Source organism: Pseudophryne corroboree, chromosome 6, assembly GCF_028390025.1.
Source record: "Pseudophryne corroboree isolate aPseCor3 chromosome 6, aPseCor3.hap2, whole genome shotgun sequence".
Taxonomy (NCBI): Eukaryota; Metazoa; Chordata; class Amphibia; order Anura; family Myobatrachidae; genus Pseudophryne; species Pseudophryne corroboree.
In genome coordinates, this window is record NC_086449.1 from 727,996,912 (window position 1) to 728,019,127 (window position 22,216).

General features: G+C 48.6%; 1 protein-coding gene across 4 annotated transcripts in view; it reads left to right on the forward strand.

The window, feature by feature from the left end:
* The window catches only part of RFX4 (regulatory factor X4), a 242,988-nt gene that overhangs the window by 110,502 nt on the left and 110,270 nt on the right, over positions 1-22,216 (forward strand). For all 4 annotated transcript variants that reach the window (XM_063928437.1, XM_063928435.1, XM_063928438.1 and 1 more), the window contains one exon: positions 2,311-2,434. In XM_063928437.1, the coding sequence (XP_063784507.1) occupies positions 2,369-2,434 (66 nt within the window). In that variant the 5' untranslated portion in view covers positions 2,311-2,368. The remainder of the gene's footprint in view (positions 1-2,310; positions 2,435-22,216) is intronic.

Consider the following 22,216-nt stretch of genomic DNA (forward strand, 5'->3'; position numbering starts at 1 on the left):
TTAGGGGCCCCCATGTCTTAAGTACCCCGGGCCCCCCAGAGCCTTAATCCGGCTCTGCAGTGTCCTGTCAGCGGAGATAGTGGCTCAGACCCCGCAGGGCGGACACTACTCTCCCCTTAGTCCCACAAAGCAGGGAGGCTGTTGCCAGCAGCCTCCCTGTGTCTAAACACTAATTAAAATAATAAAACTAAAAGAACTCCTATGGAGCTCCCCTAGCTGTGACCGGCTCCTCCGGGCACATTTTCTAAACTGAGTCTGGTAGGAGGGGCATGGAGGGAGGAGCCAGCCCACACTCTCAAACTCTTAAAGTGCCAATGGCTCCTAGTGGACCCGTCTATACACCATGGTACTAATGTGGACCCCAGCATCCTCTAGGACGTAAGAGAAACATGTATTATAAGGTACAAATTGCTTAAGCAGACTAACCAGAAGTTCATCCAGCTGAAGAAGTTTATTTGGTCAAGTTCCAGTTGAATAAAAACAATTGTGGTTGTTTTTAGTGAAAATTGTTAGTAAAACGGTATTGTTATTACTGTGCATTGTAAACTATTATGATTTAATATAAAAGTTTTATGAAACATTTAGGAACTTTTCTCGGTTTCATCTAAGATTAAACCATACTTACCTACTCTCCCGGAAGCTGCGGGAGGCTCCCGTTTTTTGGGGTAGCCCCCCGCACCCCCGGAAGAGTGGGCAGGTCTCCCGCATCCTGCTCGCATCCTAGTGATGCCAGCAGGATGGAGAGATAATCTCCTGTATTTGCAGGTCTGTCGGGTGGGGAAGGGGTTAAAATGACGCAAATTGCGTCATTTTAGCCCCGCCCCCTTCCCGTGAAGCCGCGAATCGCTGCATTTTCTGATATGGGGGCGGGGCTTGGTGATGTCACAGTCCGGCCCCGCCCCCTGAAGACTCCTGCAGCGTCTCCTCTCCGGGCTTCTCCCGGAGAGGAGAATCACAATGTAGGCAAGTATGGATTAAACCTAAGACAATAAACTAAAACATTATCATAGAAGCCATGGAAATAGTTTCTGTTAGAGTATTCCTCTCTGTATAACAATAGTGGAAACTGTATCAGACAGATCATCCAAACACCAAAATCTGGTAAGAAGTACTGTAGGACCTAGGTCAGTGATGGCTAACCTTGACACTCCAGCTGTTGCTGAACTACACATCCCAGCATGCCCTGCATCAGTTTTAGCAAGGCCAAATAGCAAAACTGTAGCAGGGCATGCTGGGATGTGTATTTCAACAACAGCTGGAGTGTCAAGGTTAGCCATCACTGACCTAGGTCATAACAACTACTTACCTTAGTGTTACAACATTACTTTGTGTCCCCATTTGTAAAGCGCTACAGAATATGCAGACGTAATGTACATGTATGCCAGTGCTGATCACACCTGCAACTATTTGAAAGTGCGACTGGTTTGCCAAAACCAGTGTGACCAATGTGCACATTCATGGGCATGTGCGAATAGTCGCACCTGCGACCCATAAGAAATGCATTGTGCGATCGTAGGAAAACTATTTGCAACGGCACTTGTAGTTGCTGCAGCAATGCGTCTGCATGTGCGAACGCATTGCAGCAATGACCAACGTGGACATATCTGTAAATAAAAATTTAATAATGTTAATAATGGAATTAATGATAAATTGTGCATAGATAACCATGCAGAAAACCATATTTGCCTATTCTCCCGGAAAGTTTGGGAGGCTTCCATATTCTGTAGAGTTGTACCTGACTACGGGGACATCAGTGAACCCTCCCAGATCATGCCAACTACTCTAGTGAAGTGGGCTGGGTAATGGTTTCAGGCATACTTTCTGACTTTGGCAAGTATGAGTCAATAAGTCAGAGGAGAACAAACGACAGGTGAGTGGATGTTGGCAGAGTGCCGGGAATTGCTTAATGACTGCCTCAAACTCCTGATTCTCCCGGAACTTCCAGGAAAGTGGTCAAGTATGGTGTCAGGACATGATTCACTGCAAATTGCGCCATCTTGGCCCTGCTCCTGCTGAGTGATGCCCCATCCACTGAATTTGCTACTTGTAATCCATAGCACCAATCCGGAGTTTGCTTTCATTTTCCAAACTGTCCTAAAAAATGACTTGAGACCTGATTGATTGCTACAAATGATAGCTATTTCTATTACAGTATTTTCAAATGCCAACCTTTTGTGTCTGTTAGCTGCTGTAATTATACCTGCAATGATGATGATACTATGAATTGTACAGTTAAAGTAGCAGAAATTAACCAGAAGTGTAATAAATGGATGCTCCTGATAACATCTAACATGGATTTTTATTTGGAAGGTTGGAAGAGAACTACGAGATTGCAGAGGGAGTTTGTATCCCCCGCAGTGCCCTCTATATGCATTATTTGGATTTCTGTGAAAAAAATGACACCCAACCAGTGAACGCTGCTAGTTTTGGCAAGGTACTGTATGCTCAATATTTACACAACATGCATTATAATAGTATGAATAGGCACATATAGAACTGATTCAGTGCACCTGTCTCCTCCACAGATACTGAAGGCAGCCATCTTGTGGGAGGGCCGAGTGAATATTTTTTATCCAGGAACTACTGACACATGCACAGTGCCATTGCCACCTGTGATGTATAGTAACCTGGGCCAGATTAAGCCTTGGGGGACTATGGGGCGGGGCACTTAAGACAGCGGGGCACGGCACGGGGGAAGGGCGGGGGTGTATATTATTGTGCACTATTTAATAGATTTTTCCTGGAATAGGTCATGATGGGACGTATGGATATATTACATTTAAACCAATTTTGTATATTATTTAAACTAATACAGGTTGAGTCTCCCTTATCCAAAATGCTTGGGACCAGAGGTATTTTGGATATCGGATTTTTCCGTATTTTGGAATAATTGCATACCATAATGAGATATCATGGTGATGGGACCTAAAGCTAAGCACAGGATGCATTTATGTTACATATACACCTTATACACACAGCCTGAAGGTAATTTTAGCCAATATTTTTTATAACTTTGTGCATTAAACAAAGTGTGTGTACATTCACACAATTCATTTATGTTTCATATACACCTTATACACAAAGCCTGAAGGTCATTTAATACAATTTCTCTATCGTCCTAAGTGGATGCTGGGGTTCCTGAAAGGACCATGGGGAATAGCGGCTCCGCAGGAGACAGGGCACAAAAAAGTAAAGCTTTACTAGGTCAGGTGGTGTGCACTGGCTCCTCCCCCTATGACCCTCCTCCAGACTCCAGTTAGATTTTGTGCCCGAACGAGAAGGGTGCAATCTAGGTGGCTCTCCTAAAGAGCTGCTTAGAGAAAGTTTAGTTTAGGTTTTTTTTTTCTTTACAGTGAGTCCTGCTGGCAACAGGATCACTGCAACGTGGGACTTAGGGGGAAAGTAGTAAACTCACCTGCATGCAGAGTGGATTTGCTGCTTGGCTACTGGACACCATTAGCTCCAGAGGGATCGAACACAGGCCCAGCCGTGGAGTCCGGTCCCGGAGCCGCGCCGCCGACCCCCTTGCAGATGCTGAAGCGTGAAGAGGTCCGGAAACCGGCGGCTGAAGACTCCTCAGTCTTCATAAGGTAGCGCACAGCACTGCAGCTGTGCGCCATTTTCCTCTCAGCACACTTCACTGGGCAGTCACTGAGGGTGCAGAGCGCTGGGGGGGGGCGCTCTGAGAGGCAAATATAAACCTTATACAAGGCTAAAAATACCTCACATATAGCCCATAGGGGCTATATGGAGATATTTAACCCCTGCCTGACTGGAAAATTAGCGGGAGAAGAACCCGCCGAAAAAGGGGCGGGGCCTATCTCCTCAGCACACGGCGCCATTTTCTGTCACAGCTCCGCTGGTCAGAACGGCTCCCAGGTCTCTCCCCTGCACTGCACTACAGAAACAGGGTAAAACAGAGAGGGGGGGCACATTAATGGCTATATATATATATATTAAAGCAGCTATAAGGGAGCACTTAATATAAGGATATCCCTTGTATATATAGCGCTTTGTGGTGTGTGCTGGCAGACTCTCCCTCTGTCTCCCCAAAAGGGCTAGTGGGTCCTGTCTTCATTAGAGCATTCCCTGTGAGTTTGCGGTGTGTGTCGGTACGTGGTGTCGACATGTATGAGGACGATATTGGTGTGGAGGCGGAGCAATTGCCAAATATGCAGATGTCACCCCCCAGGGGGTCGACACCAGAATGGATGCCTTTATTTGTGGAATTACGTGATGGTTTATCTTCCCTTAAACAGTCAGTTGAGGACATGAGGCGGCCGGACAATCAATTAATGCCTGTCCAGGCGCCTCAAACACCGTCAGGGGCTGTAAAACGCCCTTTGCCTCAGTCGGTCGACACAGACCCAGACACGGGCACTGATTCCAGTGACGACGGTAGAAATTCAAACGTATTTTCCAGTAGGGCCACACGTTATATGATTTTGGCAATGAAGGAGACGTTACATTTAGCTGATACTACAGATACCGTAAAACAGGGTATTATGTATGGTGTGAAAAAACTACAAACAGTTTTTCCTGAATCAGAAGAATTAAATGACGTGTGTGATGAAGCGTGGGTTGCTCCTGATAAAAAGTTGATAATTTCAAAAAAGTTATTGGCATTATACCCTTTCCCGCCAGAGGTTAGGGCGCGCTGGGAAACACCCCCTAAGGTGGACAAGGCGCTCACACGCTTATCCAAACAAGTGGCGTTACCCTCTCCTGAGACGGCCGCACTTAAGGATCCATCAGATAGAAAGATGGAAGTTATTCAAAAGAATATATACACACATGCAGGTGTTATACTACGACCAGCTATAGCAACTGCCTGGATGTGCAGTGCTGGAGTAGTTTGGTCAGAATCCCTGATTGAAAATATTGATACCCTAGATAGGGACAATGTTTTACTGTCGTTAGAACAAATAAAGGATGCATTTATCTATATGCGTGATGCACAGAGGGATATTTGCACACTGGCATCTCGGGTGAGTGCTATGTCCATTTCAGCCAGAAGAGCCTTATGGACACGACAGTGGACAGGCGATGCGGATTCAAAACGTCACATGGAGGTTTTGCCGTATAAAGGGGAGGAGTTATTTGGAGTTGGTCTATCAGACTTGGTGGCCACGGCTACTGCCGGGAAATCCACTTTTTTACCTCAAGTCACTCCCCAACAGAGAAAGGCACCGACCTTTCAACCGCAGCCTTTTCGCTCCTACAAAAATAAGAGAGCAAAGGGCTTGTCGTACCTGCCACGAGGCAGAGGAAGAGGGAAGAGACACCAACAGGCAGCTCCTTCCCAGGAACAGAAGCCCTCCCCGGCTCCTGCAAAAACCTCAGCATGACGCTGGGGCCTCTCAAGCGGACTCGGGGACAGTGGGGGGCCGTCTCAAAAATTACAGCGCGCAGTGGGCTCACTCGCAGGTAGACCCCTGGATCCTGCAGATAATATCTCAGGGGTACAGGTTGGAATTAGAGACGGATCCTCCTCATCGTTTCCTGAAGTCTGCCTTACCAACCGTCTCTTCCGAAAGGGAGAGGGTGTTGGAAGCCATTCACAAGCTGTACGCTCAGCAGGTGATAGTCAAAGTACCCCTATTACAACAAGGAAAGGGGTATTATTCCACTCTATTTGTGGTACCGAAGCCGGATGGCTCGGTAAGGCCTATTCTAAATCTGAAGTCCTTGAACCTCTACATAAAAAAGTTCAAGTTCAAGATGGAGTCACTCAGAGCAGTGATAGCGAACCTGGAAGAAGGGGACTTTATGGTATCCTTGGACATCAAGGATGCGTATCTACACGTTCCGATTTACCCCGCACACCAGGGGTACCTCAGGTTCATTGTTCAAAACTGTCACTATCAGTTTCAGACGCTGCCGTTCGGATTGTCCACGGCGCCTCGGGTCTTTACCAAGGTAATGGCCGAGATGATGATTCTTCTTCGAAGAAAAGGCGTATTAGTTATCCCATACTTGGACGATCTCCTAATAAGGGCAAGGTCCAGAGAACAGCTGGAGACAGCTTTAGCACTATCTCAAGAGGTGCTAAGACAACACGGGTGGATTCTGAATATTCCAAAATCCCATTTAATCCCGACAACTCGTCTGCTGTTCCTAGGAATGATTCTGGACACGGTTCAGAAAAAGGTTTTCCTTCCAGAGGAAAAAGCCAAGGAGTTATCCGATCTGGTCAGGAACCTCCTAAAACCAGGAAAAGTGTCAGTACATCAATGCACAAGAGTCCTGGGAAAAATGGTGGCTTCTTACGAAGCAATTCCATTCGGCAGATTCCATGCAAGAATATTCCAAAGGGATCTGTTGGACAAATGGTCAGGGTCGCATCTGCAGATGCACCTGCGAATAACCCTGTCACCAAAGACAAGGGTGTCACTTCTGTGGTGGTTGCAGAAGGCTCACCTATTAGAAGGCCGCAGATTCGGCATTCAGGATTGGATCCTGGTGACCACGGACGCCAGCCTGAGAGGCTGGGGAGCAGTCACACAAGGAAGAAACTTCCAGGGAGTATGGACGAGTCTGGAAAAGTCTCTTCACATAAACATTCTGGAACTAAGAGCAATCTACAATGCTCTAAGCCAGGCGGAATTTCTCCTGCAAGGAAAGCCGGTGTTGATTCAGTCGGACAACATCACGGCGGTCGCCCATGTAAACAGGCAGGGCGGCACAAGAAGCAGGAGTGCAATGGCAGAAGCTGCCAAGATTCTTCGCTGGGCGGAGAATCACGTGATAGCACTGTCAGCAGTGTTCATCCCGGGCGTGGACAACTGGGAAGCAGACTTCCTCAGCAGACACGATCTTCATCCGGGAGAGTGGGGTCTACATCCAGAAGTCTTCAACATGTTAATAGACCGTTGGGAAAGACCAATTGTAGACATGATGGCGTCTCGCCTCAACAAGAAACTGGACAAATATTGCGCCAGGTCAAGAGATCCACAGGCAATAGCTGTGGACGCACTGGTAACTCCTTGGGTGTACCAGTCAGTGTATGTGTTTCCTCCTCTGCCGCTCATACCAAAGGTATTGAAGATCATACGGCAAAGAAGAGTAAGAACAATACTAGTGGTTCCGGATTGGCCGAGAAGGACTTGGTATCCGGAACTTCAAGAGATGCTCACGGACGAACCGTGGCCTCTACCTCTGAGAAGGGACCTGCTACAGCAGGGTCCCTGTCTTTTTCAAGACTTACCGCGGCTGCGTTTGACGGCATGGCGGTTGAACGCCAGATCCTAAAAGGGAAAGGCATTCCAGAAGAAGTCATTCCTACCTTGATTAAGGCACGGAAGGAAGTCACCGTGAAACATTATCACCGCATTTGGCGAAAATATGTAGCGTGGTGCGAGGATCGGAGGGTTCCGACGGAGGAATTCCAACTGGGTCGTTTCCTACATTTCCTGCAATCAGGATTATCTATGGGTCTCAAATTGGGATCCATTAAGGTTCAAATTTCGGCCCTGTCAATATTCTTCCAAAAAGAATTGGCCTCTGTCCCTGAGGTCCAGACTTTTGTCAAGGGAGTACTGCATATACAGCCTCCTGTGGTGCCTCCGGTGGCACCGTGGGATCTAAATGTAGTTTTAGATTTCCTCAAATCCCATTGGTTTGAACCATTGAAAAAGGTGGATTTGAAATATCTCACATTGAAAGTGACTATGTTACTAGCCCTGGCCTCTGCCAGGAGAGTATCTGAATTGGCGGCTTTATCTTATAAAAGTCCTTATCTAATCTTCCATTCGGATAGGGCAGAACTGCGGACTCGTCCGCATTTTCTCCCTAAAGTGGTATCAGCATTTCATCTGAACCAACCTATTGTGGTGCCTGCGGCCACTAGCGACTTGGAGGACTCCAAGTTGTTGGACGTTGTCAGAGCCTTAAAAATATACATTGCAAGGACGGCTGGAGTCAGAAAATCTGACTCGCTGTTTATATTGTATGCACCCAACAAGTTGGGCGCACCTGCTTCTAAGCAGTCGATTGCTCGTTGGATTTGTAACACAATTCAACTTGCACATTCTGTGGCAGGCCTGCCACAGCCTAAAACTGTAAAAGCCCACTCCACAAGGAAGGTGGGCTCATCTTGGGCGGCTGCCCGAGGGGTCTCGGCATTACAACTCTGCCGAGCAGCTACGTGGTCGGGGGAGAACACGTTTGTAAAATTTTACAAATTTGATACCCTGGCAAAGGAGGACCTGGAGTTCTCTCATTCGGTGCTGCAGAGTCATCCGCACTCTCCCGCCCGTTTGGGAGCTTTGGTATAATCCCCATGGTCCTTTCAGGAACCCCAGCATCCACTTAGGACGATAGAGAAAATAAGAATTTACTTACCGATAATTCTATTTCTCGGAGTCCGTAGTGGATGCTGGGCGCCCATCCCAAGTGCGGATTATCTGCAATACTTGTACATAGTTATTGTTAACTAATTCGGGTTATTGTTAAGGAGCCATCTTTAAGAGGCCCTTTCTGTTGTCATACTGTTAACTGGGTTTAGATCACAAGTTGTACGGTGTGATTGGTGTGGCTGGTATGAGTCTTACCCGGGATTCAAAATGCCTCCCTTATTGTGTATGCTCGTCCGGGCACAGTACCTAACTGGAGTCTGGAGGAGGGTCATAGGGGGAGGAGCCAGTGCACACCACCTGACCTAGTAAAGCTTTACTTTTTTGTGCCCTGTCTCCTGCGGAGCCGCTATTCCCCATGGTCCTTTCAGGAACCCCAGCATCCACTACGGACTCCGAGAAATAGAATTATCGGTAAGTAAATTCTTATTATTTTTAATAACTTTGTGTATTAAACAAAGTTTGTGTACATTGAGCCATCAAAAAACAAAGGTTTCACTATCTCACTCTCACTCAAAAAAGTCAGTATTTCGGAATATTCCGTATTTCGGAATATTTGGATATGGGATACTCAACCTGTAGTTTAATAATGCCTGGGTACTGTTTATAGCTCCACCTAATTGAGAGATAACTATTTTATACAGTTCTTTTGTAGTGGAACAAAGACAACTTAGACAACCTTAAAATACACACAGAAAAATAAAATCTGTAATTTATCTTATCACATGCAAACATAGCAGCAGCCTCTGCACTACTTACACACTGGGACAGGTCTTGGGAGGACTCTGTGTGTGTGTGTGTGTGTGTGTGTGTGTGTGTGTGTGTCAGGGCCGGTTCTTGGGCTTCTAGCGCCCCGGGCGGGCAATAGGGTCGTGGCTTCATACAGGGGGCGTGGTCAGTTACGCCCCCTGTACAGTAGTAGTGCCGCTGAAATTATGTGCGGTGCGCGATGACGTCATTGCGCACCGCACAGCAAAGGTCCTCTCCACGAAGGAAAACTAGACGCTTCGTGTCTAGTTCCCTTCGTGGTGAGGACCTTTGCTGTGCGGTGCGCAATGACGTCATCGCGCACCGCACAGTAAAGGTCCTCTCCACGAAGGGAAACTAGACGCTACGCATCTAGTTCCCTTCACAGCGGGGGGCAGCGGCAGCGGCAGTGGGACAGAGCGGGCAGTGGGGAGCACAGCAGCAGCAGATCTTGCCATGGTGCGGCGCCCTTCGGATGTTTACATGTTTTTTTTTTATCTAACTGTGTATATGTAATGTTGAGGCATTCAGCCATTCAGTGTCTATTTTCAGAAATACATTTTTTACCAATAAATTTGTACATTTACAAAACCAGCAGCTGTTGCACTATTATCCCCTCCGAGTGCCCACATTATTTCTTTTCTTTCCCCGGGCAAAAGTCCTGCTTGCCCGTGGCAAGATCCGCTACTGGTGTGTGTGTGTGTGTGTGTGTGTGTGTGTGTGTGTGTGTGTGTGTGTGTGTGTCTCTAGACCTGCTCTCATTAGATAACAGATAATTCAGGACCCAGACACTCAGACAGGGAGGAGGAGAAGCAAGGATACCTGGGTCACTTACAGCTCTTTCCCCTCCTATCTCTCCTCTAGTCAGGAAAGTACATCAGTAGCTCATGAAACATGATATTCCTGTGTCTCTGCCTGCACTGCGTATTGTCCTGCTCACATTCTGACTGCCTGCTTCTGCTGCTGCACAAGAGGGGGAGCTAGTGATGTCAGTGTGCTCTGGCCTGGGGCCCCCTGACAGAGGGGGGCCCTGGGTACATTATCGTCTGCTCCCCTTACCCCTTAATCTGGATATGATAGTAACCAGCTGTGCTAGAAGGGGGACACACACTGTCAGCCTAGGCTGGCTAGCATTGAGGATGATTATGAACACTAAGGTCAAGAGGAAAGGGGGACACACATCACGCATCTTACCTTCTAAAGAGGAAAAGGGCAGGTGTTCCCCAGAGCAACCAATCAGATTTTAATATATTTACTGTGTTTCTATGTAATAAAGTGCAGGTTTTTAGAAGTGGAGATGTTGCCCATAGCCACCAATCAAAATTGTATCTTCTAGAAGGTGCTAGATAAATAATAAGTGGAATCTGGGCTATGGGCAACATCTCCACTTCTAAAAACCCGCAGTTTAATAAATATACCCTAGCTATCATTTTATAGAATGTACTAGTTAAATAACATCTCCATTTGTCCTTTCTGGAAGGTTTGATAAATCTCCCTCTATGTGCTGGTGATATTTTAGTAATAAATAGGAGTGAATGCTGTAATTATCCTGCTAGTAAAGAAGGGACCACACAAAACCATTATTAACAATGCTTGCCCTCTTAAACACCATTGTTGGCAGCCGTCACAAAACTCCTTTCCCTAAACCCCATTTTATCTAATGATTAACTTAAAAACATGATTAAGGGGGACATGTACTAAGCAGTGATAAAAGTGGGGAAGTGAGCCAGTGGAGAAGTTGCCCATGGCAACCAATTAGCAGTGATGTAACATTTATAATTTGCATACTATAAAAGTATACAGAGCAGATGATTGGTTCCCATGGGCAAGTTCTCCACTGGCTCACTTCTCCACTTTTATCACTGCTTAGTACATGTCCCCCTAAATGTCTAGAATATATCAAATGTATTTTTCTGATATTTGTCTATGTTGAGCCCATGGCTAAATAAATGTAATAGATGAATTCATTGTTATTAATATAAGTTAGCACAGAGTGCTGCCGCTCAGACCTGGCACCCTTAACCCAAATCTATGTGGCATTTCCACAAATCCAGATTCCGCCAGTAAACCTTTTATTCCTGTCTACTTGGAAACACTTGGGGTAGTTAATTAATTCTGTATTCCATACAGAGAGTGAGTGTTCTCTGGGATTAGGTGAAAGCCGGAACGGTTCAAACTCTGGAATGCCAGATTGGCTTGGACAGGACCAGCTACTGTACATGCAGCAACCTCGACCGCTGAGGAGCTCTCTGTGTGCGTCTACCCGTACAGTTTGCTGTGTGACAGCTGTCACACAAAGGTACAGTCACAGAGAGATCCACAGTGGCAAAGGTCACTGTAGGTAGCCGGTCCGGTTTGGCATTCCAGAGTCTGGACCATTCCTTCTGTTCCGCTCCCATTCCCTCTGCCCAAGTGCAGCAGCTGTGGGTCAGGAGGTGGCTGTAACATCTACCTGCACCATTTGCCGTGTGTCATAACAAGGACGTGCACAGAGAGCTCCACAGCAGCTTTCAACCAATCCCATTTATCTCCTTAGCAAATAGTAGTCTCCTTCTGATCTCCTTTATTTCTGCTGCGGGTACACTGGGCTCCACAAGGAAAGACATAGGGGTGTAGAGTAGGATCTTGATCCGAGGCACCAACAGGCTCAAAAGCTTTGATTGTTCCCAGAATGCATAGCGCTGCCTCCTATATCACCCCGCCTCCCTGCACAGAAGCTCAGTTTTGTAGTTGGTGCCGCAGATAGCAGGCACATAACAGAGGGGCTGCTCTGGGCAGCCCTAAGAAGAGCTTTTTGAGAAGAAAAGTTAAGACTTCAAGGGCTGCAGCAGTGTGTACATGTCTTGTGACATTCACTGCTGCAGCTCCATCTCTCCCTAGTGGCGCTGTACACTCCCGAGCCCTGGTTGCCGGGTACCTACAGCAGGAGGCTCCGGTTTTCTTCTAAAGTCAGGCACACACGACGGGGACTTTCCAGGATCGCGTGGCCACGCTTCGGGAGGTGGTGAGTGGGTCCCGTGAGCGGGACCCATACTTTATCGTGATCCGGCGCGGTCAGTGGGAGGCGGGCCGCGCGCGCTGGCGGTGGACACTGTGGCAGTACAGGCGATCCCACTAGATCACCAGGGCATGGGTGCAGGTCAGGTTTTCCCTTAAAACCGTTTTACTAGTAGCCCACAGTACCCGGTGGTTTTGCCAGCAGGGGGATAAGGCTTAGACCTGGAGCCCCTCCCCCAGCCCCAGGGCGCCATTTCCAGCATTCCCGCCCTGGAGCTGCATATCTGTCTCTCCCTCACTCCCTTTCAGTGTTTGGGCGCCATTTCTCTCAGCTACACTGTTCCTGGGACTGCTTGGGCAAATCCTCCTGTGTAAAGACGCCTGGTTGTCAGCGCTGTGACTTTACATGACACTTAAGTATTCTACATGTCAATTGGACAGTGTTAGTTAAGAAAGAGTGCATTTAGTCAGGGTTCTCTGGTACAAGTACCCTGTGACATACATCCAGTTCTTACTGTGCAGTGTTATATCTATTCACTACATAGCTATATAAGCTGGTCCAGTGCAGTATTATTGTTAGTAATAACCTCTGCATTGTTTACATGTGACTATATGTGTGTGCATTAGCTTGCTGAGTGGTTTCCATTTCGTGTCTCTCACTCAACTTGCTATCCCTATATTCTATAACCTGAGGGGTTGTCTTGTGACATTCACTGCTGCAGCTCCATCTCTCCCTAGTGGCGCTGTACACTCCCGAGCCCTGGTTGCCGGGTACCTACAGCAGGAGGCTCCGGTTTTCTTCTAAAGTCAGGCACACACGACGGGGACTTTCCAGGATCGCGTGGCCACGCTTCGGGAGGTGGTGAGTGGGTCCCGTGAGCGGGACCCATACTTTATCGTGATCCGGCGCGGTCAGTGGGAGGCGGGCCGCGCGCGCTGGCGGTGGACACTGTGGCAGTACAGGCGATCCCACTAGATCACCAGGGCATGGGTGCAGGTCAGGTTTTCCCTTAAAACCGTTTTACTAGTAGCCCACAGTACCCGGTGGTTTTGCCAGCAGGGGGATAAGGCTTAGACCTGGAGCCCCTCCCCCAGCCCCAGGGCGCCATTTCCAGCATTCCCGCCCTGGAGCTGCATATCTGTCTCTCCCTCACTCCCTTTCAGTGTTTGGGCGCCATTTCTCTCAGCTACACTGTTCCTGGGACTGCTTGGGCAAATCCTCCTGTGTAAAGACGCCTGGTTGTCAGCGCTGTGACTTTACATGACACTTAAGTATTCTACATGTCAATTGGACAGTGTTAGTTAAGAAAGAGTGCATTTAGTCAGGGTTCTCTGGTACAAGTACCCTGTGACATACATCCAGTTCTTACTGTGCAGTGTTATATCTATTCACTACATAGCTATATAAGCTGGTCCAGTGCAGTATTATTGTTAGTAATAACCTCTGCATTGTTTACATGTGACTATATGTGTGTGCATTAGCTTGCTGAGTGGTTTCCATTTCGTGTCTCTCACTCAACTTGCTATCCCTATATTCTATAACCTGAGGGGGCTTGGTGCGTCAGGTTTTATAATTATATAGGATTTTCACAAAGATATACTCTAATACGTATTTCTCTAACGTCCTAAGTGGATGCTGGGGACTCCGTAAGGACCATGGGGAATAGCGGCTCCGCAGGAGACTGGGCACAAAAGTAAAAGCTTTAGGACTACCTGGTGTGCACTGGCTCCTCCCCCTATGACCCTCCTCCAAGCCTCAGTTAGATTTTTGTGCCCGAACGAGAAGGGTGCACACTAGGTGGCTCTCCTGAGCTGCTTAGTGAAAAGTTTAGTTTTAGGTTTTTTATTTTCAGTGAGACCTGCTGGCAACAGGCTCACTGCACCGAGGGACTAAGGGGAGAAGAAGCGAACTCACCTGCGTGCAGAGTGGATTGGGCTTCTTAGGCTACTGGACATTAGCTCCAGAGGGACGATCACAGGCCCAGCCATGGATGGGTCCCAGAGCCGCGCCGCCGGCCCCCTTACAGAGCCAGAAGACTGAAGAGGTCCGGAAAATCGGCGGCAGAAGACGTCCTGTCTTCAATAAGGTAGCGCACAGCACCGCAGCTGTGCGCCATTGCTCTCAGCACACTTCACACTCCGGTCACTGAGGGTGCAGGGCGCTGGGGGGGGGCGCCCTGAGACGCAATATAAACACCTTAGATGGCTAAAAATACATCACATATAGCTCCTGGGCTATATGGATGCATTTAACCCCTGCCAGAATTCACAGAAAAACGGGAGATAAGGCCGCCGAGAAGGGGGCAGAGCCTATCTCCTCAGCACACTGGCGCCATTTTCCCTCACAGCTCCGTTGGAGGGAAGCTCCCTGGCTCTCCCCTGCAGTCACTACACTACAGAAAGGGTTAAAAAAGAGAGGGGGGCACTAATTAGGCGCAGTATTAAAGATACAGCAGCTATAATGGGAAAAACACTTATATAAGGTTATCCCTGTATATATATATAGCGCTCTGGTGTGTGCTGGCAAACTCTCCCTCTGTCTCCCCAAAGGGCTAGTGGGGTCCTGTCCTCTATCAGAGCATTCCCTGTGTGTGTGCTGTGTGTCGGTACGTTTGTGTCGACGTGTATGAGGAGAAAAATGATGTGGAGACGGAGCAGATTGCCTGTAATAGTGATGTCACCCCCTAGGGGGTCGACACCTGAGTGGATGAACTGTTGGAAGGAATTACGTGACAGTGTCAGCTCTGTATAAAAGACAGTGGTTGACATGAGACAGCCGGCTACTCAGCTTGTGCCTGTCCAGATGTCTCATAGGCCGTCAGGGGCTCTAAAGCGCCCATTACCTCAGATGGCAGATATAGACGCCGACACGGATACTGACTCCAGTGTCGACGGTGAAGAGACAAATGTGACTTCCAGTAGGGCCACACGTTACATGATTGAGGCAATGAAAAATGTTTTACACATTTCTGATAATACGAGTACCACCAAAAAGGGGTATTATTTTCGGTGAGGAAAAACTACCTGTAGTTTTCCTGAATCTGAGAAATTAAATGAGGTGTGTGATGATGCGTGGGTTTCCCCCGATAACAACTGATAATTTCTAAAATGTTATTGGCATTATATCCTTTCCCGCCAGAGGTTAGGGTGTGTTGGGAAACATCCCCTAGGGTGGATAAAGCGCTCACACGCTTGTAAGAACAAGGGCTCTACCCTCTCCTGAGATAGCCGCCCTTAAGGATCCTGCTGATAGAAAGCAGGAGGGTATCCTAAAATGTATTTACACACATACTGGTGTTATACTGCGACCAGCAATCGCCTCAGCCTGGATGTGCAGTGCTGGGTTGGTGTGGTCGGATTCCCTGACTGAAAATATTGATACCCTAGATAGGGACAGTATATTATTGCCTATAGAACATTTAAAAGATGCATTTCTATATATGCGTGATGCACAGCGGAATATTTGCCGACTGGCATCAAGTCTAAGTGCGTTGTCCATTTCTGCCAGTAGAGGGTTATGGACACGACAGTGGTCAGGTGATGCGGATACCAAACGGCATTTGGAAGTATTGCCTTATTAAAGGGAGGAGTTATTTGGGGTCGGTCTTTCAGACCTGGTGGCCACGGCAACAGCTGGGAAATCCACGTTTGTACCCCAGGTCGCCTCTCAACATAAGAAGACGCCGTATTATCAGGAGCAGTCTTTTCGTGGGCAAGCGAGCAAAAGGTTCCTCATTTCTGCCCCGTGACAGAGGGAGAGGAAAAAGGCTGCAGAAATCAGCCAGTTCCCAGGAACAGAAGCCCTCTCCCGCCTCTGCCAAGCCCTCAGTATGACGCTGGGGCTTTACAAGCAGAATCAGGCACGGTGGGGGCCCGTCTCAATGAATTTCAGCGCGCAGTGGGCTCACTCGCAAGTAGACCCCTGGATCCTTCAAGGGATATCTCAGGGGTACAAATTGGAATTCGAGACGTCTCCCCCTCGCCGTTTCCTAAAGTCGGCTTTACCGATGTCTCCCTCTGACAGGGAGGCAGTTTTGGAAGCCATTCACAAGCTGTATTCCCAGCAGGTGATAATCAAGGTACCCCTCCTGCAACAGGGAACGGGGTATTATTCCACACTGTGGTGGTACCGAAGCCGGACGGCTCGGTGAGACCGATTCTAAATCTAAAATCTTGAACACTTACATACGGAGGTTCAAATTCAAGATTCAGTCACTCAGAGCAGTGATTGCGAACCTGGAAGAAGGGGACTACATGATGTCTCGGGACATCAAGGATGCTTACCTTCATGTCCCAATTTACCTTTCTCACCAAGGGTACCTCAGGTTTGTGGTACAGAACTGTCACTATCAGTTCAGACGCTGCCGTATGGATGGTCCATGGCACCCCGGGTCTTTACCAAGGTAATGGCCGAAATGATGATACTCCTTCGAAGGAAGGGAATTTTAGTTATCCCTTACTTGGACGATTCCCTGATAAGGGTAAGATCCAGGGAACAGTTGGAGGTCGGTGTAGCACTATCTCAGGTAGTGTTGCGGCAGCACGATTGGATTCTCAATATTCCAAAATCGCAGCTGATTCCGACGACTCGTCTTCTGTTCCTAGGGGATGATCCTGGACACAGTCCAGAAAAAGGTGTTTCTCCCGGAGGAGAAAGTCAAGGAGTTATCCGAGCTAGTCGGGAACCTCCTATAACCGAGCCAAGTCTCAGTACATCAAGGAAAGGGTTCTGGGAAAAATGGTGGCTTCCTACGAAGCAATCCCATTCGGCAGATTCCACGCAAGAACTTTCCAGTGGGACCTTCTGGACAAATGGTCCGGGTCGCATCTTCAGATGCATCAGCGGATAACCCTGTCACCAAGGACAAGGGTGTCTCTCCTGTGGTGGTTGCAGTGTGCTCATCTTCTAGAGGGCCGCAGATTCGGCATTCAGGACTGGGTCCTGGTGACCACGGATGCCAGCCTGCGAGGCTGGGGGGGCAGTCACACAGGGAAGGAATTTCCAGGGCTTATGGTCAAGCCTGGAGACATCACTTCACATAAATATCCTGAAGCTAAGGGCCATTTACAATGCTCTAAGCTTAGCAAGACCTCTGCTTCAAGGTCAGCCGGGGTTGATCCAGTCGGACAACATCACGGCAGTCACCCACGTAAACAGACAGGGTGGCACAAGAAGCAGGAGGGCAATGGCAGAAGCTGCAAGGATTCTTCGCTGGGCGGAAAATCATGTGATAGCACTGTCAGCAGTATTCATTCCGGGAGTGGACAACTGGGAAGCAGACTTCCTCAGCAGATACGACCTCCACCCGGGAGAGTGGGGACTTCACCCAGAAGTCTTCCACATGATTATAAACCGTTGGGAAAAACTCGACAGGTATTGCGCCAGGTCAAGGGACCCTCAGGCAATAGCTGTAGACGCTCTGGTAACACCATGGGTGTACCAGTCAGTGTATGTGTTCCCTCCTCTGCCATCTCATACCCAAGGTACTGAGAATTATAAGATGGAGAGGAGTAAGCACTGTATTAGTGGCTCCGGATTGGCCAACAAGGACTTGGTATCCAGAACTTCAAGAGATGCTCACGGAGGATCCGTGGCCTCTACCTCTAACAAGGGACCTGCTCCAGCAAGGACCCTGTCTGTTCCAAGACTTACCGCGACTACGTTTGACGGCATGGCGGTTGAGCGCCGGATCCTGAAGGAAAAAGGCTTTCCGGATGAAGTCATCCCTATCCTGATCAAAGCCAGGAAGGATGTAACTGAAAAACATTATCACCGCATTGGCGAAAATATGTTGCGTGATGCGAGGCCAGTAAGGCCCGACGGAGAAAATTCAAATGGGTCGATTACTACATTTCCTGCAAACAGGAGTGTCTATGGGCCTGAAATTGGGGTCCATTAAGGTTCAAATTTCGGCCCTGTCAATTTTCTTCCAAAAAGAACTAGCTCCAGTCCCTGAAGTTCAGACGTTTGTAAAAGGGGTACTGCATATACAGCCTCCTTTTGTGCCTCCAGTGGCACCTTGGGATCTCAATGTAGTTTTTTGGGTTCCAAAAGTCACATTGGTTTGAACCACTTAAATCTGTGGAGTTAAAATATCTCACATGGAAAGTGGTCATGCTGTTGGCCCTGGCCTGTGCCAGGCGTGCGTCAGAATTGGCGGCTTTATCCTGTAAAAGCCCTTATCTGATTTTCCATTCGGACAGGGCGGAATTGAGGACTCGTCCTCAGTTTCTCCCTAAGGTGGTTTCAGCGTTTCACCTGAACCAACCTATGGTGGTGCCTGCGGCTACTAGGGACTTGGAGGACTCCAAGTTGCTAGACGTTGTCAGGGCCCTGAAAATATATGTTTCCAGGACGGCTGGAGTCAGAAAATCTGACTCGCTGTTATCCTGAATGCACCCAACAAGCTGGGTGCTCCTGCTTCTAAGCAGACTATTGCTCGCTGGATTTGTAGTACAATTCAGCTTGCACATTCTGTGGCAGGCCTGCCACAGCCAAAATCTGTAAATGCCCATTCCACAAGGAAAGTGGGCTTATCTTGGGCGGCTGCCCGAGGGGTCTCGGCTTTACAACTTTGCCGAGCAGCTACTTGGTCAGGGGCAAACACGTTTGCTAAATTCTACAAATTTGATACCCTGGCTGAGGAGGACCTGGAGTTCTCTCATTCGGTGCTGCAGAGTCATCCGCACTCTCCCGCCCGTTTGGGAGCTTTGGTATAATCCCCATGGTCCTTACGGAGTCCCCAGCATCCACTTAGGACGTTAGAGAAAATAAGAATTTACTTACCGATAATTCTATTTCTCATAGTCCGTAGTGGATGCTGGGCGCCCATCCCAAGTGCGGATTGTCTGCAATACTTGTACATAGTTATTGTTACAAAAATCGGGTTATTATTGTTGTGAGCCATCTTTTCAGAGGCTCCTCTGTTATCATGCTGTTAACTGGGTTCAGATCACAGGTTGTACGGTGTGATTGGTGTGGCTGGTATGAGTCTTACCCGGGATTCAATATCCTTCCTTATTGTGTACGCTCGTCCGGGCACAGTATCCTAACTGAGGCTTGGAGGAGGGTCATAGGGGGAGGAGCCAGTGCACACCAGGTAGTCCTAAAGCTTTTACTTTTGTGCCCAGTCTCCTGCGGAGCCGCTATTCCCCATGGTCCTTACGGAGTCCCCAGCATCCACTACGGACTATGAGAAATAGAATTATCGGTAAGTAAATTCTTATTTTTTCTCTGTGATTTTAGTCACCATATCTCTCCTGTATCTCTGCTTGTGCTGACTACACTGCGCAGGGGTTTGGGTAAGAGGTATTGTGCTGCTGCCAATTGTACTGTGTTACCTGATACTATACTAAGTTATATCATGTCTGCTTCTGAAGGTAACGGTTCTGGGGCGGAACACACTGCCGGTGTTGCTAAAGCCACAGACCCCTATGAGGAGACTATAGCAGCTGTGGGCTCTGGTTCTGGGGGCTCCTTGTCCCCCAGTGGGACTGTGGCAACGGGGGTACATAATGACCGACCGTGGGCTACTTTCTCCACGCTTCTACATACGTTAGTTACTAAACTAACGCCCCCTATGGGACCTCCTATGCCGGTGCAACCGTATGTGGTCCCCGCAGCTAACCCGCCTTGGGCGGACAATTTATCTGCTCAATTGAAGAAGTTGAACCAGTCCCTGACTACTAAAAAGTCTGACCCTCGCTCGTCTAAGACCAAGGGGTCCTCTAAGCGAGCTCTTTTCTCCTCACAATCCACTGCTGTCACTGATACCTCGTCTGATGAAGATGGCGCTTACACTGACCCCACAGATTCTGACACAGATACTGCTGATGGGGAGGGTAGTTCACATGTGGATGTTCCTGATCTTTTGGAGGCTATTAAGTTAATTTTACAGATTACGGATGATCCCGAGCCATCCGCCCCTCCTAAGAAACCAGATAGATTCAAGCGTCAGAAGGTGGTTAAACAAGTTTTACCTCACTCTGACCACTTAGTGGATATACGTCAGGAACCCTGGGGAAACCCGGGAAAGAAGTTTGTGCCTCAAAAGAAGATGCTGGCTCGCTATCCCCTCGCGCCAGAACTGTCTAAAAATTGGGAAACGCCTCCTCCAGTAGACTCGCATGTGGCCAGGATGGTGGTTTCCTTAGCTCTACCTGTCACTACCGTCACGTCTCTAAAAGAGCCTACGGATAAACGTGTGGAGGGTTGTCTGAAAGCGATTTACACCCTCACGGGTGCTGCACAAAGGCCCACTATTGCAGCAACATGGGCTGCAGAGGCTATTGAAGCATGGGCCTTGGAGTTAGAAGCTGAAATCTATTCTGACCATGCTAGACAATGCTTGTCATATATTGTCACAGCTTCTCACTATATTAAAGAGGTGGCTTCTGATGCTGGTATCCTAGCAGCCAAGGCCTCTACTACATCAGTCCTGGCTCGCCGGATATTGTGGCTGAGATCCTGGTCTGTGGATCTGGACTCTAGGAAAACCCTGGAGGTACTCCCTTTCAAGGGAGATATTCTGTTTGGGGAGGACTTAAATAAGATAGTGGCTGACTTGGCTACTGCCAAAACTGCCTGTCTGCCAAGCACCGCTCCTTCTGTGTCGAAGGCTAAGGGTACTTCCTTTCGCCCCTTTCGTCCTTCAGGTAAAGCAAAAGGTCAGGCGTACAACAAGCAGGCCCGTACTTCCAAACCTGGTAAGCCGAAGCCCAAAAGAGCCTGGGCTGCCCATCAGCCAGCTTCCAAGACCGATAAGCCTGCTGCATGACGGGGCGGGCCTCCCCCTGGGGGATCCCAGAGTGGGGGGCCGGCTTCTAGGGTATACCCAGAAATGGTTGAAAACCACTTCAGATGCCTGGGTACAGGAAGTCGTCACTCGAGGTTACACCATAGCCTTCAAAAACCGACCCCCTAATCGATTTTGCCGGACAGACAAAGGCAAACACTCTACATTCGGTGGTACAGACCCTCCTGGATACAGGAGTCGTAGTACAGGTGCCTCTTGCTCAGAGTACTATTCTCTGCTGTTTCTGGTCCCGAAACCGAATGGGTCCTCCCGGCCCATTCTCAACCTCAAGGCATTGAACAGGTTAGTGAAAGTTTCCAAGTTCCATATGGAAACCCTTCGCTCTATGGTTCTGGCCTTGGAACCTGGGGACTACATGGTCTCCCTGGACATACAGGATGCTTACCTGCATATTCCTATAGCAGTGTCACATCAGCAATACCTGAGGTTTGCGATTGGCAACCTCCATTACCAGTTTCGGGTGTTACCTTTTGGTTTAACTATGGCACCGTGAGTCTTCACCAAAGTTATGGCGGTGATGACGGTGTTACTCCGCCGTCAAGGGGTCAGGATACTGCCGTATCTGGACGACTTGTTAATCCTGGCAAATTCCCCAGAAATTCTCCTACGTCATCTGGATATGACTGTCCGGTTTCTACAACCCCATGGGTGGCTCATCAACTGGAAGAAATCCTCCCTGGTCCCTGCTCAGAGCATGGTGCACCTGGGAGCGCTTTTGGACACTCACAACCAGCGGTTGTTCTTGTCTCAGGAGAAAGTCCTGAAGCTTCAGGACAGGATTCGTTGCTTCCTTTCTCGTCCGCAAGTGTCGAAACATTTGGCGATGCAGGTGCTGGGCCTCATGGTATCAGCATTCGACATGGTGGAGTATGCTCAATTTCATTCTCGCCCCCTCCAGAGGCTGATTCTAGCCAAGTGGGATGGCCTGCCTCACCGGATCAGGCCTCACATGATCTCATTGACTCCAGAGGTCCGTCTGTCGCTGCACTGGTGGCTCCAGGACCAACGATTGTGCAGGGGCCGTCCCTTCTGGATATCCGACTGGGTCCTGTTGACGACAGATGCCAGTCTAAGAGGTTGGGGAGCAGTGATGGAGCAACACTCCCTTCAGGGTCGGTGGACCAAGGAGGAATCTCTCCTCTCGATCAACATTCTGGAATTGCGGGTGGTCTTCAATGTGTTGAACCTGGCCCAGCATTTAATTCAGAACCGTCCTGTTCAAGTACAGTCGGACAACGCCACCACAGTGGCTTACATAAATCATCAAGGTGGCACTCGAAGCCGTTTGGCAATGAAGGAAGT